Below are 23815 nucleotides of genomic sequence, written 5' to 3'. Positions count from 1 at the left end.
AGCACCCCCCACTCTGCTCCCCCAAATTGGCATTGCAAGCAAAAAATGGTTAGGGTGAGCAAGGACATGTTGGGAGGGGGTTCTGCTGAGCTCCAAGTTATGTATGCACTTAGCAAGAGGCCAGGAGAAAAGGGAAAGAGGTGGGTGGAAGTGGGGGGGGGGGGGCGGAGAGAAGAAAAGTTTTCAGGCCTTTTGTTAACACACACACACACACACACACACACACACACACACACAGAGGCACCCGCCTGATATAAACTGTCTTGACATTAGATGGTCTTGTTTTTCTAGGCTTACAAAACCAGAAGGATTAAATTAAGAACAAAATGGGGAGAGGGGGAGAGAGTTAAACTCCTGGCCCCAGCATTCCTTGGCAGAGGAAGGCCGTTCTCCACTCCCCGCCTTGGATCCACGTTGCACGTTGTTCTGTCCAGAGCTCGGAAAGTGGGGCGCAAAAAGTTTGGGTGTAGTCCCTTCTTGTGTGGGGCGAGCGGCTGAAGTACCTTTGCCAAAAAAGGGAAACTAATGAGATCCATCTGTCGGTGCTTTTGCAAGATTCGTAAGACAGGTCTGAGAGTTGGGGCGGGGGGGGGGGGGAGAGAATGCTGGAATATGAGCCATGCAGAAAAACTTTCGGCAAATGCGATTCTTACCAAACAAAACAGAAACAAAACAGAAAGAGGCCCTGGCAGCAGAACTAAGGGCTCAATCCCATGGAGTAGTAGTTGGTGATGACACTGTGGCCGACTTGAGAGTTGTGCTCTTGTGTCACTGAAGTCACCTGGAAAGGAAGGAGGAATTCCAAAACTGGGTCACATAAATAAAGTGGCAGGCGGGGGTGGGGTGGCAGAGAGAGAAAGTTCACACACTTCTTCTGTTCAAGAAAAGAGAAAGTTTAAAAGGCCATTTGTCGTCGAAAGCTCTAAGTCCATTTCCCCCCTCTTGTAAATTTCGGAGTCAGTAGAAAGAACTCCATTTCTTTCTTTCTCTTCTTCTTCTTCTTCTTTTTTTTTAGAACTTCCCAAATTACCAGTTGTCGTGGAAAAAAAAATCCAGTGGGAGTAGCAAAAGAGCCACTGTTAAGTGGCAACAAGGGGGTGGTAGCGAGGCTGGCATGCTCCCTGGCAGGCAGCATTCAAACACCAAGAGGAAAATCCCATTCAGCTTCTTTTTTTAAATTAGACCAGATGGAATTTGCTCCTCCTCTATCTAGCTGGATTGCTTTGATACTGGACACATGTTTGCAGCCTTCCAAACGTCCATCTGGTTTGCTTTAGTGGCCCTCTGACTTTTGGCTTTAAACCACACTCCCCTCTCTGATGGAAGAGGATGCGTGTGTCTGGGGGTGGGTGGGTGTGTTCTGGAGGCTCTCTTTTTCACCCTCACTCTGTTAAGGAGGCTTAAAATGTGGAATGCAAAGTTGTACACTCTTTCTTTCTCTTTCTTTCCCACCCCGTTCCTTGCTGCAATGCTATACAACTCTCTCTCTCTCTCTCTCTCCCCCCCCCCATCTGTTTTGGTATACACACCAGTCCCATAATCCGCAGGACCAGTAAATTGCTTCCTCCAGGAACATTTGGGTGCAAAAGAAAATGCAAAACTATTTATTTCTATCCATTACCTTTTAAAAAGCCAACTAAGTGACACAAGAAAGGAAGCAGCAACAACCCGAGTCAGAGTCACAATTCTACCACAAAAAGCTGGGAAAGGATTTGGGTGGGGATGATGTATGTGCTCTCTCCTGCCACTGAGAAATTAAACTGAATTGAAGGAGGGAAGTTTTATTTCATCCCCCCCCCCGCCACTTTTCTGAATATACGTGCTAGTGACAGTGGGATTCTCCTCCACACTTCCAAGTTTTACCCTTTATTGTACTGCTTCTGCTTTAAAGAGATATATTACTAGAGGTGTTATCATCTTACAAGCATGGGTGGAATTTTCTAGCTGATTTCTGGTTAGGATCAGAGTGACTTCTATAAAGCCTTTCTAGGAGCTTACTTTAAATACAAAAATGACCTTTTGTGTATATGTGTGTAGCTAGGATTGAATTTTGATTGTTACCAAATCAACAAAATTCTATTTTGAAATTTAAAAGAGGGATAATGGTTGGCGGGAGGCAAAGACATTTAAGTAATTCATTAGAAGCTTTTAAAAAAGACGTTAACTGTTTTTTAAATACAGGAATTAATTTTCCGCTTGAGAGAACTGAAATTTAGGCTGCAGTTTACTTCAGTGTAAGAACCACTGAACTTAGTGGGACTTATTTCAGAGCAAAAAGCTATAGGATTGGGCTGCTGTTATATGTATGTTTTCACTGTTATGACAAAGGGCACCAGAACCCCTAACAGATTTACTTGGAGCGGGAAAGAGAACAATGAGGTGGCAATTAAATCTTTCAAGAGGTTACATAACATTCAGCAAAATGCATGTGTAGGCAATTTTCACATATGATTATCTGCACATGGTCATCCTTTTTTTCCTAGAAAGTGCTGTTTGATTTCGAATTCTAACACGTGAATCGGCGCACATAGATTTTAGTGGAAGCCTTGGGCTGTGGTCTCACAAACATTTTTGGAAATCCATTCTATCAAAAAAAATCAGCGGAACTTACTTCCAATAAATTAGTTAATGCCGTGAGTACTACAACATTTCCACCAGACACACCACTCTTTTACTGAACAAAAAAACACAAACCTGATACTTCCTCATAACGTCACTTAAGAACCTGTCCAAATATTTTTGAATATTTTTGAGAGCTGGCATGGGAGGTGGGGAAGGAGTAAAAGCATACCCCCACAAAAAAGACAAAAAACTGAGTCAAAATACAAATTTCTCTCTCTGCCATATTTTTTTCAAGGAGCAGGGGAAAGAATTTCTGGTAACGTAAAGTATCAGTTCTCAAAAGTTAAATAAATGCCTTGTCAATATATATATATATATATTGGGGGATTCTCCTTGAAAACTTTATAAAATGTCATCAAGCACTTTCCAGTGTCTCTTTCTAAAAAGGTTCTTTAAGGAAAAAAATAGATCCATCCCTTTGGCAAGCAGGCATTGTGTGCTGGTCTGTGAAGTATGCATTGCAGCATTTAACTGCTTTATAGAATTTGACTGAGGGACATCTCGCCAACAGATTGCTTTTGAAGCTGCTGCTGCTGTTTCTGAAAAAAACTCAAAACTGAATTTGCAAAGAACAAGTCTGTTTAATACAGGAAATGTAGTTTTTAAAAAGACACCTTTTGTACAAAACATCTAAAGGGAGGGGGGAATAGAAATGTACAAATGCAACAGAAAAAAGAACTCTGCAGCTTAAGGCAGGAGGGAGAGGGGAACCCTTTTCTTGCAGCAGATTTCTTTCTTTAGCAGAAATCACCATAAGGAGATCCGCACAGCCAGGGCCCAATTTTCAGCAAAGGAGAGAAGACTCACATCCCACAGGCACCCACCCCCACCGGCACAGTTTTTTCATAGATGCAAAAAGTTACTTGCAAACCTTCAGAAGCGGAGAGGAAAAAATGAGAGAGATGGGAGAAGTCTTCCTGGAACCGTACCAAAAAAACTGTAGTCTCCAAAGGGGAGTTGATGGGCGATGTGTTTTTGCAGGAGGTGGGGGAGCAATTCCAAGCCTGGCTCTTCAGAAAAGTTTAAGAGAGAATGTCCTATTAAGGGGCCAACCCAAACAGCAGGCAGTCCTCTTGGCTCCATGGAGAGGGAGGGGTGATGAAGGTATGGCAAAGGCAAAGGGGAAAAATATATATAGTACCCAAAGAAAGGGGGGGAGAAGAATATGGGTGACCATTTCCTTTCTTTGACCCTCTCCCTATGTTTCTGGGTCCTTGCTGGCATTCTCTCTCGCTCTTTTTTTAAATAGAAATATATAATTAAATTTACAAATGCTATTTACAATTTTAATTACAAAAGACACCCTTTAATAGTTAATAAAAACCTAAAGCAAAAAAAAAGTTTTAATTAAAAGGAGACAGTTTTAAATACTTCGGTCTCTCTCCCTCGTTCTTTTCCGTGTTTTCTCTCCAGATTGTCAAAAAGGAAGGTCTCTGCTCTGTGCAACAGGAATTCCCGAATTCCAGAGAGAGGCTCCCCCTCCCTGCAAAAAAAACCCCATACCCCCCACAGAGCACATCCGGGGATGGGGGGCCCCCTGGTTTTTTTCATAATTGTTTCAAAGTTTGGGGCTACCAAACCAAGTCTCTCTCTCCTTCCCCCACCTCTCGATATCCCCCTTTTCAAACGGTTGTCTCCCCGTGTTTGCTGTTAGTTAGCCTGGTATAGAATTTCCTCCAGGAGTGCAGGGTTTTCCCCGACCAGATCCAGAACCCCGAGGTGATGCCCACGATGAGCGTCATGAGATACTTGATCATGTAGACGGTGAAGTCGGGGTTCATGCGCGGGGTGTACTGGAGCGGGCAGGGGATAGCCAAGCTCTTGCAGTTCTGGCTGATCCAGCTGCGCTCCCAGTGCTCGCGGAAGGCCTGCTCGTAGAAGTAGCAGGCGATGACGATGGTGGCCGGGACGGTGTAGAGCACGCTGAAGACGCCGATGCGCACCATGAGGCGCTCCAGCTTCTCCGTCTTGGTGCCTCCATGCTTCATGATGGTCCGGATGCGGAAGAGGGACACGAAGCCCGCCAGCAAGAAGGAGGTGCCGATGAAGAGGTAGACGAAGAGCGGTGCCAGCACGAAGCCACGCAGGGGATCAATGTTGTTGAGGCCCACAAAGCACACGCCGCTGAGCAGGTCGCCGTCAATCTGCCCCATGGCCAGGATGGTGATGGTCTTGACGGCTGGCACGGCCCAGGCGGCCAAGTGGAAGTACTGAGAGTTGGCCTCGATGGCCTCGTGGCCCCACTTCATGCCAGCCGCCAGGAACCAGGTGAGTGAGAGGATGACCCACCAGATGGAGCTGGCCATGCTGAAGAAGTAGAGCATCATGAAGAGGATGGTGCAGCCTTCCTTCTTGGTGCCCTGAACCACCGTGCGGTAGCCGTCGTCCTGGAAGCGCTCGTTGCACACCACACGCTCCTCCAGCACAAAGCCAGCGATGTATGCCACGGATACCATGGTGTAGCAGCCCGACAGGAAGATGATGGGCCTCTCCGGGTAGCGGAAGCGCTGCATGTCCACCAGGTAGGTGGTGACCGTGAAGAAGGTGGAGGCGCAGCACAGCACCGACCAGATGAGGATCCAGATGCGCGCAAAGCGGATCTCCTCCTGGTTGAAGAACATGTGCCCATCGGGCTTGGCCGGCTCGCAGGGCGCAGCACAGTCCTTCTCGCCCAGGAACTTGTAGTTGAGGTAGCTGGGCACCTTGAGCACGCGCGGGCAGTGGAACGGGTGCTCCAGGGTAGCGTAGCGGGGGTGGCCCGCCGTGCCTTGGCCGGCGATCGGGGTGGCGCTGGTGAGCAGCGCGGGCGAGCCGCCTTCCTCCGAGTGGTTCTGGCCCACGCAGATCTGCTCCGCGCCGTGGCGAGGGAAGTTCTCGCAGCGCAGCCGCTCGGGCCACTGGAAGCCGAACTTGTTCATGAGCGCCTCGCAGCCCTGGCGCGCCCGCTCGCAGATGGAGCGGCACGGCGGGATGGCCTGCTCCAGGACGGTGCACACGGGCGCGTACATGGAGCACAGGAAGAACTTGAGCTCCGGCGAGCACTGCACCTTCACCAGCGGGTAGAACTGGTGCACCTCCAAGCCAGCGTCCTCTTGGCTCGTGTGCCCCAGCAAGTTGGGCATGATCGTCTGGTTGTAGGCAATGTCGGTACACAGAGGGATGGAGATCGGCTGACAGAAGCCGTGGTCGGGGATCGAAATGCCCTTCTCCCCATGGAACTGGGCCCGGCAGGAGCCCAGCAGCAGCAACAGCAACAGCGGCGGCGCCAGGCAGCGAGCCAAGGACGCGTCGGCAAGGCGCATGGTGGCTCTCTCCCCCCCTCGGTTCTCACCGACACCCGATCGCCTCGTCTCCTCCCCAGGACGAGCTGGGATCTGTCACTCCCTCGGGGGACACGGGTCCTGGCAAAAGTTTCCGAGTTGGTTTTTTGCGGGGGGGGGTGAAGAGGGGGGGATCCGCCTGGGAGATCCAAGGGAGCAACTCCACTCACCCAGCGGGAAACTTCCTTGCTGTGCGTCTCTCCGAGCGCCTTTCGCGTCCCTTTGTGTCTTCGCTCCCCAATTAGTCCGTTTCAAAGGAGGGCCCCCGGGCTGAGCTGAGCTTCGCCCAGCCTTCTCCTCTTTCTCCTCCCAACTTAATCAATTCCAGTCCGGCCCCCTCTCTTCCTTTTCCCCCTTCCCAGCGCCATCAAAGAGACCTTGGCTGCCTAAGCCCCTTCCCAAAATTTCCTCTCGCCCAATCAAATTCAAAATCAGGGACCAGCCCTCCTCCCCCCTCCCTCTCTTCCCAGGATTGGTCAATCGCGGAAGGGGGAAAAAATTAACGAGATCACGAATCAGATGCCAAAAACCTCTCTCTTCTCTCTCCACCTCCCCCCGCGCCCGCTCAATCACGAGCCTGTGGCTGCTTTTAAGGAGAAATAATTTACCTTCGATGATGATTATTCACCTCCCGCCCCAATTATAATTATTAGCAGACAGATTATCTTGGATGTGCGGGCAACACAACTACTCCCCCCCCCCCCACACACTTTCCGATTCTTAATAGGCAAAGTGCAGAGCGCCGCCTCTCCCTTCTCTGCAAACAATTTCCAGTCAAAACACACAGAAAACTGCCGGAGTGAGTTGCATGTTTATCCCCAGATCTTTCTCGCCAGTCTCCCTGCCTCCAGTTCCACACACTTCTACACAAGAGATTGGGGGGGGGGGGAGTTCATGAAAGTCCCTGCTTCCTGGGTACTGTATTTCATTATTAACTTTTTAAAAAATGGTTGAGACCCCCCTCAAGCCAGCCATTTCACCTAGAAGTTGTGCCTGGTGTTTGGGAAGCTGGAGGCAGTTAATGCTCTCTGCTTGTGCTCAGAAGCATCCTTGTCTGTATTATTAGGTTATACATTGTTGCTCTATATATCACTAAGTTGGGAACAAGGTGTGGGAGTGAGCCCTTCAGTTTAGACCTGATGCATGACCTTGTTGGAAAGGAATATTCTCCCAACACAATGTCTGATTGTACTCAGTCTTGGGAAGGAGGTGGGGTTGCCTTCCCTTCTTAGGCGCAGAGCAAAATCTAGAGCAGCAATGGGGACCCCAGGGTCCTCCCATCGACCCCGATCATTTGTCACGTTGGCCAGTGGAAGTGGAGCATCGGCATGTGAAATGCCACCTGTGATTCTAGATGGTGGAAGGTGCCATGTTGCAGCACGCACACACACACACACACACACACACCCAATTATATTGAAAATATCTAGTGGCTGTATTTGGCTCATGTTTATCCTAGTCCAGGGAACCAAAAGACTTCCTCCCTTTCTCCCCAAAGACCTGGGACTTTTGGAAGTTATGATTTTCCTCTTTAAGTGTGTGGACTGACTCCCTTGCTCGGATCACTTGATGGCATTTGCTCTGCAGTCTCCATTCTGATGGGCAATTGCTCTCCACTCCTGACACATGAAAGTCTGATCCGGTTTTTGTTTGTAGTTTGGTGGCTGAGCCTGCTTTTAAGGCAGAGAGCTAAATTTTCTGGCATTGGAAGGGCTCTGAATCTATAGGAGCTTCCAGACAATCTGTTTATTGACCATTCATAGAATTGTAGAATTGCAGAGTTGGAAGGGACCTCAAAGGTCATCTAGTCCAACCCCCTGCAACACAGGAATCATTCGTCCTTATTTGTTTGCAGGGAGATTAGATAATATTAGCTATTTAATGGGGATTCATTATGGATCTGTTTGCAGGGGAGGTTAGAGGATGTCATGTCTAACCAAGCATTATCCCACAATTCCAGTACATTTTACCATCACTTCCCTTACTGCAGAAAATCCCAGATATTTTTGGGAAGAGAGTTTGTTGCGCAGAACCTCTCATTCAGTGTAAATGTGCGGTCTGAATTTTCCGGTATGCAATTGAATCCCACCCCAAAATAGTGACACACTGGAAGCACCCCATGAATTCCAAATACTACATTTGCAGAATTGCTGGACAGCAGCCCAATTCATAGCTAAGCTAAAGTACTTAGATGTAAACCAATTTAGCTTTGATGGAAATAAGTTAGATTATAGTCAAGTACTTTGGCTTAATATGGACCCACAAGGGAAAATGTAGGGCCCCTCCAGATGACCTATTTGCTTGTCCAAAGCTTACGTGGAAGTTATGGTAGATTATATCTCGCCCTCAACAAATGCTTCCAGGGTGTTCCAGCATCTTCCCCTTAGCCATTAGTTCACCCCACACTTTCCAATGCATTTTCCCTTCACCTGTCAAACTGCAAAAAGTAGTTATGTTTTTTACAAGTGGATTTGCTGCACTAGGGCCAGGATGCTTTGAATTCATTTTAAATGCACAAGCCTATAGTTCTGGTGTGCCACTGAATCCCTCCCACAAAATACTGAGAGCCCCTCCAGACTAGTGTTGTTTTTTGAGAGTGCATTCTGCAACATATTAATGACACAATAATAGTACATTCATGCTGGATATATAATGGGCTGTTCACATGTTTCCCTTTATGAGCTGTTCTGTGGTGCTTCCGCAATGTTGCAGCCTTATTGCCATCTGAAGGGGCATCCTTGTGTGATAAGTGGCCCCAAACAACAACACCCCACCCCGGAAGATTTGTTGTGTGAAGTTACAGGATTTCAGCAAGAAGCTGTGGTACGTGCACTAATTGCAAATGAAGCAGTACGCCCAAAAACTCCTCTGCAGCTGGGAGTTGTAGGCCCATGAGACTGTGTTCCAGGAGCCCATGTAGCAGTCCAGGCACATCAGAACACAGTTCTGCTCGGAGATGTTGACGAAGCTTCCAGGATTTCCAATACACTTTAGGAAACAGGTAGGTAGCCGTGTTGGTCTGCCATAGTCGAAACAAAATAAAACAATTCCTTCCAGTAGCACCGTAGAGACCAACTAAGTTTGTTCTTGGTATGAGCTTTCGTGTGCATGCACACTTCTTCAGATACACTGAAACAGAAGTCACCAGACCCTTATAGCCATCTCACCCTTTGCTTTTTTTCCTGTAACACCAATTGCAGTCCTTAACAGTCGTCAACAGGTTTACCACACCTATCAGCCAATCACCCATTCCCACCACCCTTCTGAGTAATACCCCTCCCCACCCTCTCACTATATATAAGGGACTGGTGACTTCCGTTTCAGTGTATCTGAAGAAGTGTGCATGCACACGAAAGCTCATACCAGTAACAAACTTAGTTGGTCTCTAAGGTGCTACTGGAAGGAATTTTTTTTTAATTTTGTTTCGACTTCAGGAAACCTTTGCTCCTCATCCTCTGCAGCAGCTCCTGCTTGTTGGCCACAGTAATCTGCACTTTGACATGCTCCATCAGCACCCTGGGGTTCAGCTGCCCCCCAGATGTGAAGTCCCCGTTGTCCGACTCCATGCCTGCTGCAAGCCTGCCAGTAGGGGCATTGCTGATCAGTTCAGAGGACCCAAGACATATGGGGATGAGTGAGTGAGTTACACCTCTGGTCTCCAAAGCCCATAAAGAACTGACATAATCTACAGATACAGCTATATAACGGATGATGCCTTAAGATGACACCATCTGAATGAATTAAGTATAATTTTTCCCATCCTTGCAGCACTGTGACAGAAAATGGTATGCCTGCTGGTGGCTTCATCATCATCATCATCATCTAGATTTCTTAACTGCCTTTCGCCATGAGGTCCCAGGGAGGCTTACAACAGTCTAAGAAACAGTATTAAAAACATTTATCAGTTTCGTCTATGCTGACTCCCTAGAAGGAGAGGAAGTACAACACCTAATTAATTCACTGGAATTTCTCCAGGGTGCTGGGAAGGCCAATAGCTTTTAAAACACAGATTAGACATCTTGACAGAGTGATGGTGAAAGCTAAGTGGAACCCACAATGGAGAGGAGGATCAACAGCTGTTAAGTCATGATCACTCAGAACAGAATTTCTATGGTCCAAGGCACCATACCTTTGATTATCAGATCAGATAGGAACATAAGAGTCTGTCTTACACCTTCATCCATCTAACTTAGTCTTATCTACACTGATTGCCATCAGCTCTCCAGAATTCCAGAAGGGGGTCTTTCCCAGCTCTTTTTGTAGCACGCGGGGGGTTGAACCAGTGCACTGCCATCGAGCGGCAGTCATTCCTTAATAGAGGTAACAGGAAAAGAGCTACGTAGTGTGATGTTGGACTGGGACCCAGAAGATCAGAGCCTAAGTCCCCACTCAGACATGAAGGTCACAGGGTGACCCTGGCCTGGACCAGTCACAGTCTCTCAGCCTAGCCTACCTGAGCCTTCTTTTTGTGAACATAAAACGAGGAAAGAGATGAACTATGTAAGCCACCTTGAGCACCTTAAATGAAAGGGGGAGACAGATGTGTAATAAATAAATGAAAGATAGCATATATTGCCTGAGATGGCGCTTTGGTCTTTTCCAGCTAAGGAATCCTTCTGTTTTCACACACACACACACACATACACACCCCTGGGGTACAGTGTATATTTTTGCACTACTGGTGGGCCAAAAACAGGCAGCAAGGAAAGCAAAGGGAAAGACTTAAGGCTGTGTTTGCATTCCCATTTACTGTGCACCCAGTGTGTTTCCACTGCTGGTTTGGGGAAGCAATGTACGTACATCCATAGTTTCTTTTACTGCGTTTTGATGTGTGTTCCCCCCCCCAACCAGTTTCGATTGGAATTGATAAAAATAATGACCTAGCAGCCTTCTAAGCTGGTAGTGTGTACACAGCGTAAGAGGCAACAGTGAGAAAGCAGCAAAGGGAGACACACCCACACCCAATTCCAAATATGCTGAGAGCACTCGCAAGCATTGCACAGCCAGACCAATGGTTACCCAGCAGAGTCCACTGCTCCCTCTGGGGGAATGCAAAAGTCTACAGAAGGATTCTGTGCGGCTCCTAAATGTATTTCCTGTATTTTACAGAGAGCGGCTGGTCCAGTAATAATTATACAGAGAATTCCCCCACCCAAAGAGATAAATATACTCTTAAAAGTGTCTCTCCTCCCTCCCCCACCTAAGCTAAAAGCCTCCATCTTTCTGTGAGTTGGGAGACCTCTTAAAGGGACCCCTTTAATAGCTAGTTTGCTCCTTGTTTATAATTGCCCCTTTTCACGAACAAAGAAATGCATTATGGCCCCCTTTTCTTTAATGGCACCTCAAAGCAAGAACATTCTTTAACATGTTGTTGTGAGAGTTTGTTTGGGAGAGGGAGAAATTTAGGATTGGTGGAGGAGGTCTTAATTATGCAAAATGTAGGGGCCATTAACAAGCAGGTCTTAAAGCAAAGTTCATTACATTTTAATTGTTTATAATTGTATGTTGGGATCCTCCCATTCTTATGGGATGTGCTGCTGGGTGGGTGCAAATTTGATTTCTATGTCAGTTCTGGTATGAAAGGAATGCTGGATTGGGGGAAAACACCATTTATTAAAACAACTGTTTGATACTTATTTTAAAACCTGCATCAAATTTACATGTTCTTGTATACGTTGGGATGAAGTGACAGTGAAAAGGTGTGGAAGTCTTATTTTATTCTACTGAAATGCTTTACTTTGTTTATTTTCACATTACAGAAAGATGGAATCATCAAGCAAGGCTGGCTGGTCATTAACTACATAATCTCCTTAAATTGTTTCTTAAGATAAACTTAAGACACTGGTTTGGAACCAGAGTCAAGCTGCAGTCCACTTACCTGGGAATTCAAAAGGACTTAATTCTGAGCATATGTGGTTAGGATTTCACTGCAAATTACTTGAATTTAGGGTGTCATACACCGCCACCCCTTTATGGAACAGCAGGGTCATTGCTGCATCCACAGGCCTGGGGGTGGGCAAGACAATGACAAGGGGCTAAGTCCATAGAGCTGTACTGCTGATAGGCAGATACTCAGACAATAGAAATACAATTGGTAGAGAGGGCTCTGTGGGATGTCATTTCCCCTGCCTCTTATAGAGAGAAAGGAGCATATAGTACTTCCTGTTCCTCTCTCTCTCTCCCTTTGACCAGTGTTGGATTCAAACATGCCTCCACTTGATCCAACTTTAGGCACATGCCCACACCCTCCCAAGTGCCCCTATTTTCCAGGGACATCCTTGATTTAGAGAAGCCGTCCTGGTTTCTGATTTGATCCCAGAATGTCCCACTTTTCCTTAGGATGTCCCTAGTTTCATTGGAGGATATGCACACCTGAGGCTGGTTATAACTATAAATATAGGTATTTTGCCTGCATAGTTTTTACTGCTGCCATTGCTGAGAACTAGTGTACGATTACAAGTAAGTAAATTATATTTTTAAACTTACTTCCCAAGTTGTTCCCTGATTCTCTATTAGGCTGGGTAAGAAGAGGGAAGCCAGATTACTTCTGGCTTGCTCAAAACAGAGTTTTGCAGCCCGATTCCTAGGCTTTTAATTTTGCTGACAAAGGATGGGATTTTAAAACTCTGTTCAACTCTCACACATGGGTACCTGGAGTGATAAATTGCAATTAAGGTATCCTCTCCTACCCATCAAAATCCATCCCACAGTCATTGCAGTGAAGCTAGTCCCTAAGGATACCATAGCTCATCCTACTGAAAGCCACCAAGAGGTCAAGGAGAATTAAAGAGGGTCACATCCTTGCTGCCCTGCATTCCGACTTAGGACAATCAATGGCCTAATCATCTACTACATGACTCAATCTGTACATCACACATGTACACAAGAAGAGTCCTGCTGGATCAGGCCAAGAGCCCATCTTGTCCAGCACCCTGTTCTCACAGTGGCCAAGCAGATGCCTACGGGAAGCAGAACATGGATGCTACAGTGCAATTCACTCACCAGCGATTCCTGGTGACTGGCATTATAAAATAATGCCTCCGACAGGAGGGAGAACACAGCCGTCATGGCTAGCACCCATGGATAGCCGTAACCTCCACAAATTTGTCTAATCCTCTTTTAAAGCCACCCAAGATGGTAGCCATCACTGCCTTGTGTGGAGGCTACCTTTCTCGTGTGTGTGTTTGACTGCCACCACCAAAAAAATACTGTTTTTTCCTCCCCTTCTTGCTGCAAGGAATCTTTTCTCCCCACCCCCACCTTGCGCTTTTGGGGAATGTGGTATGTGTAACAGGACCAAGCCATCTGCCTTCCTGACACGAGGTGGCCTTTCTTTCTGAACAACTGACCCTAACCCTTTCTTCCCTTATCTCTCTCCCCTTCTCTGCTGCCAACTTAACCTCCTCCCTTCCCTCCTCCTCCCCCTCCTGCCATCTCCGCTTACCCTCAGCATCTTATCTCCTGGCGGTTGTAATTCTTCCTCTGTCATATTTCAAAACCCCTCTTAGCTCTCTCATGCCTGACCCGGGGCCTTTTATCTGGGGCCATTTTTCTCCCCGCAACTTGACCCTTTTTAAAAGCATAAAAAGGAATCCCTTCCCCTTTCTGCTATCTTCCTTCCCTCCCTCAGACATACTTTCCAAGGTTTCTCAGATAGGCAGCTCAGAGCTGGGCTTTCGTCCCTGGAGCAATTGACCCGGGGCCAGAATTCTCCTGGCTTCCTCAGATCCTATTGCCTGCTTTGTTTCAAGCTATTTGGGATTCCCCCCCCCAAAAAAAAAATGAAGGCAGGCCAGGGGCTCTCTGATGCCACATTTGAAGGCATATGATTTGTCTTCATCTATTGGACTGTTGAAAAATGCTTTGCTACTCTTGTATGAAACCATCACTGGTGGTAAGCATAGCTTGCACGATTCTTTGGATCTTCCGAAATATTACACTTTAAGCTCAGTAAGACATGTTCATGACTTATTATTTTCCTGGATTGTCATGGTTTCTTGCCAGTAGTATTTTGCACATGTCCATTATTGCCCACTTTAGGAACCTAGGAAGCTGCCTTATGCTGAGTCACACAGATGTTTGCTCCATCTTGCTCAATATTAGCCACACTTACTGGCAGCAGCCCTGCAGGATTTCAGATGGATGCTCTACCCCTGAGCTATGACCCTTCCACAAACTTTCCCGACAGGATGGGGCTTCCTTTTTGCTTTTAGCTTGTATCTACAACCAAAGCTGTCCCCAGTTCAACAAGGTGCAAAGTCTTACCTTCCAGCATTTATGCCAGATTACATCTGGCGACTAGTTCACATTATGTGAAAGAGCTTCTGCCACAGAATATGTGCAGGTTTTGTTTTTCCTGACTCTTGAAAACTACAAGATTCTTTGAATGATGGATAGATGGGGACCTTCCGCAGAGCCGTGTCTCTGACCACCAAGTTGTGCTTTCTCTTCTCTCAACATTCATGGAGATGCCTGTATCCAAGAACACACGCTCCATGTTGCCTGGGGCCTGGGATATATTGCAGTAAGATACATTGCTCTTGGTACTGGATATGACGGTGTCACTATAGAACATTCCTCCAGGGCTACATCTTGTGTGCTGGAACTGTGGGAAGTTGTACATGCCTTTATTTGTTCATCCCTTCCATGTTCATGCTCCTCCACAAAAATAGCTGTTTACTTGGCCATTTTCCTATGTTGTGAAGGCTGAAATTTCAATTCATTGGAGCAGGGTCAAGATATTAACTGATATGCATGAAATTTCAGATATAGCTATATAATCCCTAGTTTAGTAAGATAAGACCTTTGGAGCAGGCTTTTTTTTTTTTTAGAAAAGTTTTTTTTATGAACCGCCCTACTGCCCTACCCTCCGCTGGGCTTCCCGGGTCCTGGAAAGTCGGCCTATGTGAAGAAAATGAGACTAGGCCAAGTAGATTAGGTAATATAGAGCATGGTGAAATCACAATAAATAAAACCTCCCCTTCAGTAGTTTCAAGCACTACTACAGGTTCCACATAATATCTGTACTGCATTGTTTACTGTGACAGCACCTGCACTTTGGAACTCCCCGCCTATTGCAACAAAGCACCTGCCTTTGCTAGACTCTTTTCTGGCACCTGCTAAAAGCATTCTTCTTTAGGCAAACATTCCTAGATGCTTAAGAAGTTGAAGTAATTTTAATCTTAATATTTTAGCTTTTGTATGTTTTAAAGTAGGATTGTTAATTTTTTAATTTTTCTTGATTTTACAGCTGTGGTGTTTTTTTTGTTTCGGTAAACCGCTTTGCAGGTTTTTAAAAATAAATTTTATTAAATAAATAAACAATAAATATAAATAAAATAACACAAGCCAAAACACAATCCATCCTGTAGGTTTAAGTATCTGTCCATAGTCGCCTACTTGTTATCAGAGGCCCAGAATCCACATTCCTTTGTAAGAAAATATGAAATAACGTAAAACCATTTTTGCAGGCAGGCAAAAAAATAAAAAATAAAATAAAAATAAACCAATGTGTGGAGGGGATGACAAGAGATTTTCCGTACCGGGTACCACCTGACCTTCCCACGCCTCTGCTCACAGATCTACAATTCTCAGTGAAGAGGGGAAAGTGGTACCATAGTGTTTTAAATGTATGGTGTGAATGTGACCTAAGCTTCTAGCATTTGTAGAACCTGAGGTATGAGGCAAAATGTATGGGCATGCTATTCTCTTCTGTTGTTTTCTTAGAAACTGTGCCCTCCCTTTGTTCTCTGTGTGTCTGCCTCTCTTTGTGTGCCCAGCTCAGTGGGTTTTTCCGGGTTGTTGGTTGGGGTCACTGGCTCGTTTGGGCAAGCTGTTTTTCAGCCTCACTGGGCAAGTCGTTTTTTCAGCTTATCCACACTTACCTTTTGCACTACTCTTTCCTGGTACAGGTCTGCGCCTAAAAGCTCTGTGTCTGAAAGTAGGGGGGGGGTTGCCCCAGAATTTCCCCCATGAAAAGCTGCTCTTTAGCACCCAATCGGAGCAATTGATTGATTGATAGTTGCTCTAATTGGGTGCTAAATTGTGGTTTTTTTGTGGGGAAAGCTCAGGAGCCAAAAGGGGGAGGGGGGCAAGCAGACATGGAGCTTTAGAGCATGGACCATGCCTGGAAAGAGCAGAGGAAAGGTAAGTGGATAAGCGCTCTGTCCCATCTGTGAAAGGAATTCATGTTTTCTGGCTGCTTAATTCCTTTTCCATATCCCTCTATATTATTTTTGCACTAGGTTGTTGTCAGGCTTCTTTGCACTGGCTTCACCACATTTGCATAGAGGCCAATGTGGCTACCTCACTGGCTCTCAACCTGCATGCCTAGCTCCTCCTACCCCGTGTGCCTATTCAACTTGCGCATGCCTATGCATGCACCGCCTTATTCTCAACTGTTGGGCGGGTGTGCAAGAATAATGCACGTGAGTTCACTACCTACTTTTAGACACACACCCTTAGGGTGTACCTACTGGAGATGCTGGCTCTGTGTCTCGGCTTGCTTTCTTGAGTGACCTGCTCAGAGGGTGAGAGTTCTGTGCCATGGATTTTGTGGTTGCCCTTGAGACTGGAGACTCTTTAAGCACCAAAGTTCCCCATCTGTAAAATGGGTGAATGTCTGATGTCTTCTGAGCACTGTATCTGTTCCATGTGCAGATATGTGTGAGACACATGTACCTGGCTTGTCTGCTGTATATATATGCTTTCATTTCTCTTGCGACAATTGTGAATTGTGTTGGTTCGCTCTATAGTAGTCTAATATCACCAAGCAGTACCATCCAAATGCCTGAGGTCCCTGCTATATGCACATCTTAGAAAGATGAACCGTGTTTGCTGTCCTTTCCACCCTTTACTGCTGGCCTCTACTCTTTCATGGCTGGTTAGAGTGTGGTGCTGTTAATGCCAAGCCTGCAGGTTTGAGCCTCATATGGGACAGCTGCAACGTCTTGCATTGCAGGAAGTTGGACTAGATCAAGCTTCCTCAAACTCGGCCCTACAGATGTTTTTCACCTACAACTCCCAAGATTCCTAGCTAGCAGGACCAGTGGTCAGGGATGATGGGAATTGTAGTCTCAAAACATCTGGAGGGCCGAGTTTGAGGAGGCCTGGACTAGGTGATCCTCAGGGTCCCTTCCAACTCTACAATGCTATGATTCTATGATTGGGGTTTACCTAGTGACCTGCTGCGCTCTGTCCTCAGGCCCTGCCAACATGCCAGAACATTGTATTTTCAAGGGTTGGTAACCCTGACCTAGAACTGTTCATATTCCACCGTTTCAAAACCACCCAATGCAACTGCAGAAATTAGTGCTGGCAACAGAATTCTACTTCTTAAGAATCCCTGCGTTCGTTTTAAAAGCAAAACGAAACATCTCGGCAGCTTCTAAGGCTGCAAAGGTATGCAGTGTGTGTACAAGACGGGTGAATCTCACTGGCAAGCTACCCCAAAAGAATGATTTCCAGGGAGCAGCCCTTCAAGGGGCAGCCAGAGCTCTTTGCCTTCCCTGTGTTGAGCAGAAGCAAATTAAATACATGGTGCAAAGTAAGCAAATATGCTCAGTGTGCATTATGAATTTTCACACACTGTTCTGCAGCGAAGAATTTGTGCTGCCTTCCTGCCAAATTTTGATTTTGAGGGGAGGAGGGGAGCAGAAACAGGCTGCTTGGGAGAACTGGGTGATTTGTAAAACTTGCCTGTAGATGGATTTAATTCTACCACCAAGCTTATTTCGAGACGGGGCCGGTCTTGTCTGCACCCTGAGACTCAGTCATAAATAACATCAAATTGTCCTGTAGTTTTGACGTGTCCTGAATAAAAACTCCAGCGAAAAGTCCTCAGGAAAGAATGGGTCTGTTTCTCTTTCCTAGTCCTAAATTTGCACCCAATACCAGGGCCTTTTCTATCCTGCTTCTCCTCCCTCCCTCTACGTTTTCTTTCCATTGTTCTTTCTTCTATTTCTTTTGGGATTTTCTCCCTGACCCAACCCCCCTGCTTGCTTTTTTCTTTCTTTCCCTCCTTCCCCCTTCTCTACCCTGGCCTGGCCTGTTTTTTTTTCTAACTTCTCTCTCTCTCTCTCTCTCTCTCTCTCTCTCTCTCTCTCTCTCTCTCTCTCTCTCTCCTTTTCCTGTAACTTAAGCTTTTGTTGAGAGTAGGAGAAGGCCAGCCTGCCTTGAAAAGAGGCCCCCTCTGCCTTTCAGGGCGTAATTGAAACCATCCCGCTGTTCGTAGCTGTGGGGTGGGGTGGGGGGTGGAGAGAGGGGCTCCCAGAATCAAAGACCTGGGGCTGGGGCAGAGGGGAATAACTTGACCCTTCAAGACAAAATTTGATTTATGACCCTCTTGCCCACCAGCTAGTCAATCGGCTTTTCCTAACCTAACACTTGGCAGCAGAGAGAGAGAGAGATCTCCCCCTACCTCTAAAATTAGAGGACCAGAAGGCCTTAACTGGATCTTATGCATGTACATCTCAATGGTACTTGCTAGCAGACACCACCAGCAAGAACTGTGAGGGGAAACCCTTGTGCCAATTCCCTGCTGCAATGCAAGAGGCCTGTTTTTGGATTTTGTTTCAAGTTCCTTCGCCTAAATCAGCTGAAAGACAGGCAGAAATTCAGCAGGCCAAGCAGTTTACATCACTGGGTCGCCTCCAGCACCAAGTCAGTAAATCCTTAACTAGTTGAACTTCTACCTCTCATGCAAGTTGTTGAAAACTCAGAAAGTCTGCTGCAAGAGCAGTGGGCGTCAACCATAGATGCTACCTTTCCTTTAGTGGGGAATCAAGATGCCTGTTGCTTAAAAACTGTCTCATTGTCCAGCCCTTCAACCCACCCCAGAATACTCAGTGAGGACTAACCAGGGCTCAGCACAAGTATGTGACCTCTGGAACATGTGTGGTGATAATGGAAGGAGTGCCTCTGCAGTATGGAATTTGAGCCATGGGACTCAACCTCAGACCTGTTTTCAGTATCAGGCTTGGATTGTACTTCCCTGAAAAAGCTAGTCAGATGGCCAGCCTCTGAACATACACAAAATGACTTTTCCTGATCTGGAAATTATAAGGCACGCACCTTTGTATCTGTGTTGTTGGGCTGGAACTCTCTGCTAAGAGAAAAAGGCCTCCATCCTAGCAGATTTCTACCCTAGGCCTCATTAGATATCATACCCTGCTCATTCATGTTGCATTTCCATTGTGCAGAACCAGGAAGTCGTCTTAGGCTGGATTTGCCATATACATTAATTCCAGAAACCAGGGCTTTTGTTGGGAGCAGCCCAGCTCTTGCAGAATGTGCCTTAAATTAATTTGCAGTTGAACCGAGCTTTTGCATACCACTCTTGCAAAAGTCTGAGCAGGATGCCCTCTCTCCAATACATCTGATGGCATATCTTTTATTGGTTATAGTTTCCTTAAACCAATTTTATAGACATTGCTGTCCGCAAATCATGTGGCTTTGAGCTTTCCAGGTCAGTCATATGCTGTGTTGGGAAAACATATTTGTGCTATTCATAAATGCTGAGCATGGGTATGCCTCCAGCTCACTCATGATGTAAGCTATTTCCTATTCACTTCAGTTCTTTGAAACCCTCTATACGCCAGGCAAGTAGTCATACACACAGCAAATTAGTTTCAGCATTTTATGCTGGGTGTCGGAAAAGAAGATGATTCACACCTTGCTTCTATTTCATGGGATTGCATCCGGAATCACACCTGCTCTTTCCAGTCATCTGTATAGAATCTTAGTCAGTGTCTGTATGAAGTTGCATTATTTGTGCATCATTTGTAGAGGTGTGCCAGAAATGTAATCCTCCTCATGGTGTTGCAAGCACACGATGCTGCTGTTTGAAGTTTGTCAAAAGCCGTTGTAGGCACACGTTTTTACCATAAATAGCAAAAGCTGTTGTTTTGAGGGGGCTAAGGAAGTAGTGGGGTGTCAGGTAGTGGGGTGAAAAGCAGGAAGTAGAGGGAAAGAGGGGCAAAGGAGCCATAAAGCTGAAGAGGAAGGGAAGGAGCTAGGGAAAGCTGAAGGAGCTACAGAAAAGAGAAGTCAGAACGAGGAGGAAACCTTACATAGGACCTATATGCAGTTGACAGGAAAGAAACAGGGGTGTTAGCTTTGGGTACTTGGGGGACAGAGGACAGAGGAAGTTAAAGCAACAGCAGCTAAGAGCTGAACCCATCTTTTCCCAAGACACATTCATTGTAAGTCACAGAATGTTCACAAACGGTCTAACTGCTGAGGGGCAAGAGTCCACCATGGAAAGATGGCAAGGCAGTCTCTGAAGAGAATTATTTGCCTTGGAAAGAACATATCATGCCGGATTATAGCAGTCAATAGGGTGCTCTGCAAGGATGCTGGGAAGAAAAAAGATTGGAGTGCTTGGGGGACAGAAAGAATCAGAGATGCCAAGGAGCAGGAGTATAATAGTGTCAAAACTTATTATACAGGGACTAGATTGCTAAATGAATCCATTTTTCACACTGTTGTTTTGGCTGCGTTGTACTTGCACCAGTGGGAGTGGGAGGCTGACCTGGTGCTTCCTGCAGAGGTTGGCTGACATCATTTGAGAACTCTAGATGCAGCGTCACTGTTGGAGGGGAGGAGCAAGGGGCAAAACTGGCTCCAGCTTTGGCTCCCAAGACCGTGACTCATTTAGGAAGATTAAATGCCATGCGCTCGGTTAATGAAATGTTTGCGTCTTGGCCTCCCCGCACCCCACCCCAGTTGCTGTCTCCGCTCAGCGAGAACAGCTGAGGGCCCTCATATGACCCAGCATGGGGGGCTGCCCAACGGAAAGCCAAGGAGATAGTAGCTGGGCTACAGATCCCGCAGCTGTGCTTGTCAGGCTAGATCTGACTGGAATCCTCACCCATCCGAGGAGGAGGGGTGGCACTGGCAGTGATGCAGCAGCCGCTTCTGTAGAAGAGGGACAGCCACTTTGCAAGAAGAGGAAGGGGAGAAGAGTCTGCCCCTCCGTCTGAAGCAAAGAGAGGCAAATTCAAGAAGTCCGCCATCTTGACCAGTTTGCTGCTGCTGCTGCTGCTTAAAAGAGGGAACAAAACTCCATACCCTCCAACATTTCTCCAATGAAAATAGGTGGCGCTGTGGTCTAAACCACTGAGCCTCTTGGGCTTGCCGATCAGAAGGTTGGCGGTTCGAATCCCCACGATGAAGTGAGCTCCCATTGCTCTGTCCCAGCTCCTGCCAACCTAGCAGTTCAAAAGCATGCCAATGCAAGTAAATAAATAGGTACTGCTGCGGTAGGAAGGTAAACAGCATTTCCTTGTGCTCCGGCACTCGTCATGGTGTTCCGTTGCGCCAGAAGTGGTTCAGTCATGCTGGCCACATGACCTGGAAAGCTGTCTGTGGACAAACACCAGCTCCCTCGGCCTGAAAGCAAGATGAGCGTCGCAACCCCATAGTTGCCTTTGACTGGACTTAACCGTCCTTTACCTTTAAAGGTAAAGGTAAAGGGACCCCTGACTGTTAGGTCCAGTTGCAGACGGCTCTAGGGTTGCGGCGCTCATCTTGCGTTAGTGGCCGAGGGAGCCGGCGTACAGCTTCCGGGTCATGTGGCCAGCATGACTAAGAACGTTGAATTGGACCTGGAAACTAATTGGCAGCCAGTGCAGTTGGGCTAAGATTGCCATTATATGCTCAAAACCTATTGGTTGCTGAATTCTGCACCAGCTGAAGTTTCCGAACCGTCTTCAGAGGCAGCCTCACATATAACACATTGCAGTAATCTAATCTAGAGATTACCAGATCATATACAACAGAAGTTAGGGGTACAGCTGGGCCACCAGCTGAATCTGATGGAAGGCATTCTGCACCACCAAGGCCACCTTAGCCTCAAGCGACAGCAATTGATTCAGAAGTACCTCCCAAGCTGTGTACCCGCTCCTCCAGAAGAAGTGTAACCCCATCCAGAGCAGGCAACCTCACATACATCTGATCTCGAAAACCACTCCCTAAGGGGGCCTCAGTCTTATGCAGATTGAGCTTCAGTTTATTGACTCTCATCCATTCCATTACCAAGGCAAGATGGTGGAGAGTGCTCTTATCTGGGCAGAGGCAGATGTAGGGGAGAACAAGTGGTTTGGGCACACTGGGTGCAGAGCTTTGGGGTGCTGAAAGGGACACTGCACCTATGATGTAGAATGGAGCGCAAGAAGCAAGGGGCACTGAATTTTGGCATCACACAGGGCACCACTGAAATTTGAGACCCAAGGTCTGCCACTGTTTCAGGTTTCCTACAGGTACCTGGTTGGCCACGTTCAGAATTAGACTCTGGACCGAATCTAGCAGGTTTGCCTCACATTCTTACAACCGTCTGCAAGGAAGTGTGTCCTTTCGAGTGGCCACATCACATGATAACTCCTGCAAATGAAGGGTTGCATTTGTTAGGGAATTTGTATTGGCTGTACCTAGCAACCTGGATGTGGGTCAGCAATGAGGTCCAAGACCAGATAAATATCCTTTCCCGCGGCACACTGTAGTGTGCCTGTGTGCTTTGCTGCAGGATTCATTTTCTCTCTGATCTCTACAGTCAAGTCACAGGGAACCCAAGTCGAGGAGCGTGCCGTCAGTTTTGGCAAAGGGTACCAAACAAAAACTTCCCTGCTTCCCATGGGAAAGTGATATTGCAAGGGGGAGGGGGAGGCAAAGAGAGACTGCAGGTGGGCTTGGAGACCTCTCCTGGTGCTTCCATTCACCTCCACCCGTCTCAAGCTTGCATGTGGCGAGAAAAATGCCGAAGGGGACAAGCTATTTATAGGGTGAGGGATCTTCCGGGACGCTGTGACAAATTTTATCCCGTGTAAGAGATTTGCAGCACGGAAACTAATTAGCTGTATATTCCCCACCCTGGGGCAGCAACACCAACCCGCTGCCTTGTTCTTTTCTACTCCCCTCTCTGCCTCTTGCATTAAGGGGTATTGCATAACTTTTGTATCTAGCTTGAAAGAGGCAGAGGTAGGATTCCAGTCTACTGAAAGTATGAGAGCTGGCTGCTCTGCTTCTAGGTAAAAAGGTAAAGGTAAAGGACTCCTGACAGTTAAGTCCATTCGCGGACGACTCTGGGGTTGCGGCGCTCATCTTGCTTTACAGGCCAAGGGAGCCGGCGTTTGTCTGCAGACAGTTTTTCCGGGTCATGTGGCCAGCATGACTAAGCCGCATCTGGCGAACCACAGCAGGGCACGGAAATGCCGTTTACCTTCCCACCGGAGCAGTACCTATTATCTATTTGCACTTTGACGTGCTTTTGAACTGCTAGGTTGGCAGGAGCTGGGACTGAACAACAGGAAATCACCCAGTTGCGGGGATTTGAACCGCTGACCTTCCGATCGGCAAGCCCTAGACTCAGTGGTTTAGACCACAGCGCCACCCGCACTAGCTACTTGGCGGCAAAAGTGGGTTCAGAGGCACTCATGTATATCATGAATAGCTCAGTTGGTTAGAGTGTGGTGCCAATAATTCCAAGGTTGCAAGTTTGATCTCTGTATGGGACAGCTGCATATTCCTGCATTGCAGGGGGTTGGACTAGAAGATGATCCTCACAGTTGCTTCCAGCTCTACAATTCTATGATTCTATGGTGTTTTCCTTTTCTTGTGTGTGTGTGTTTTTTTTTTTTTTAAGAGCTTCTCTAAAGCAGTGTTTTTCAACCTTTTTTGGGCAAAGGCACACTTGTTTCATGAAAAAAATCACGAGGCACACCACCATTAGAAAATGTTAAAAAAATTAACTCTGTGCCTATATTGACTATATATAAAGTAATTCTCTTGAATAGGAATCAAATAAACAATTTTTTCCCACGGCACACCAGGCAACATCTCGCGGCACACTAGTGTGCCGCGGGACAGTGGTTGAAAAA

General features: G+C 46.7%; 1 protein-coding gene and 1 long non-coding RNA gene across 2 annotated transcripts in view; one reads left to right on the top strand and one right to left on the bottom strand.

Annotated features, from left to right (window-relative positions):
* Positions 1-12039, top strand: part of LOC117059131 — a 61895-nt gene extending 49856 nt beyond the window's left edge. The window contains exon 3 of the long non-coding RNA XR_004427895.1: positions 11702-12039. This is a non-coding gene — a long non-coding RNA (uncharacterized LOC117059131). The remainder of the gene's footprint in view (positions 1-11701) is intronic.
* Positions 3184-6324, bottom strand: FZD2 (frizzled class receptor 2). The gene has a single exon (XM_033170668.1). The coding sequence runs from the start codon at positions 5922-5924 to the stop codon at positions 4245-4247; it is 1680 nt and encodes a 559-aa protein (XP_033026559.1). The 5' UTR covers positions 5925-6324; the 3' UTR covers positions 3184-4244.
* Positions 12040-23815: the final 11776 nt, after the last annotated feature.

The sequence above is a fragment of the Lacerta agilis genome, chromosome 14 (genome assembly GCF_009819535.1).
Source record: "Lacerta agilis isolate rLacAgi1 chromosome 14, rLacAgi1.pri, whole genome shotgun sequence".
Lineage (NCBI taxonomy): Eukaryota > Metazoa > Chordata > Lepidosauria > Squamata > Lacertidae > Lacerta > Lacerta agilis.
This window is presented reverse-complemented; position numbering and strand designations above follow the sequence as displayed.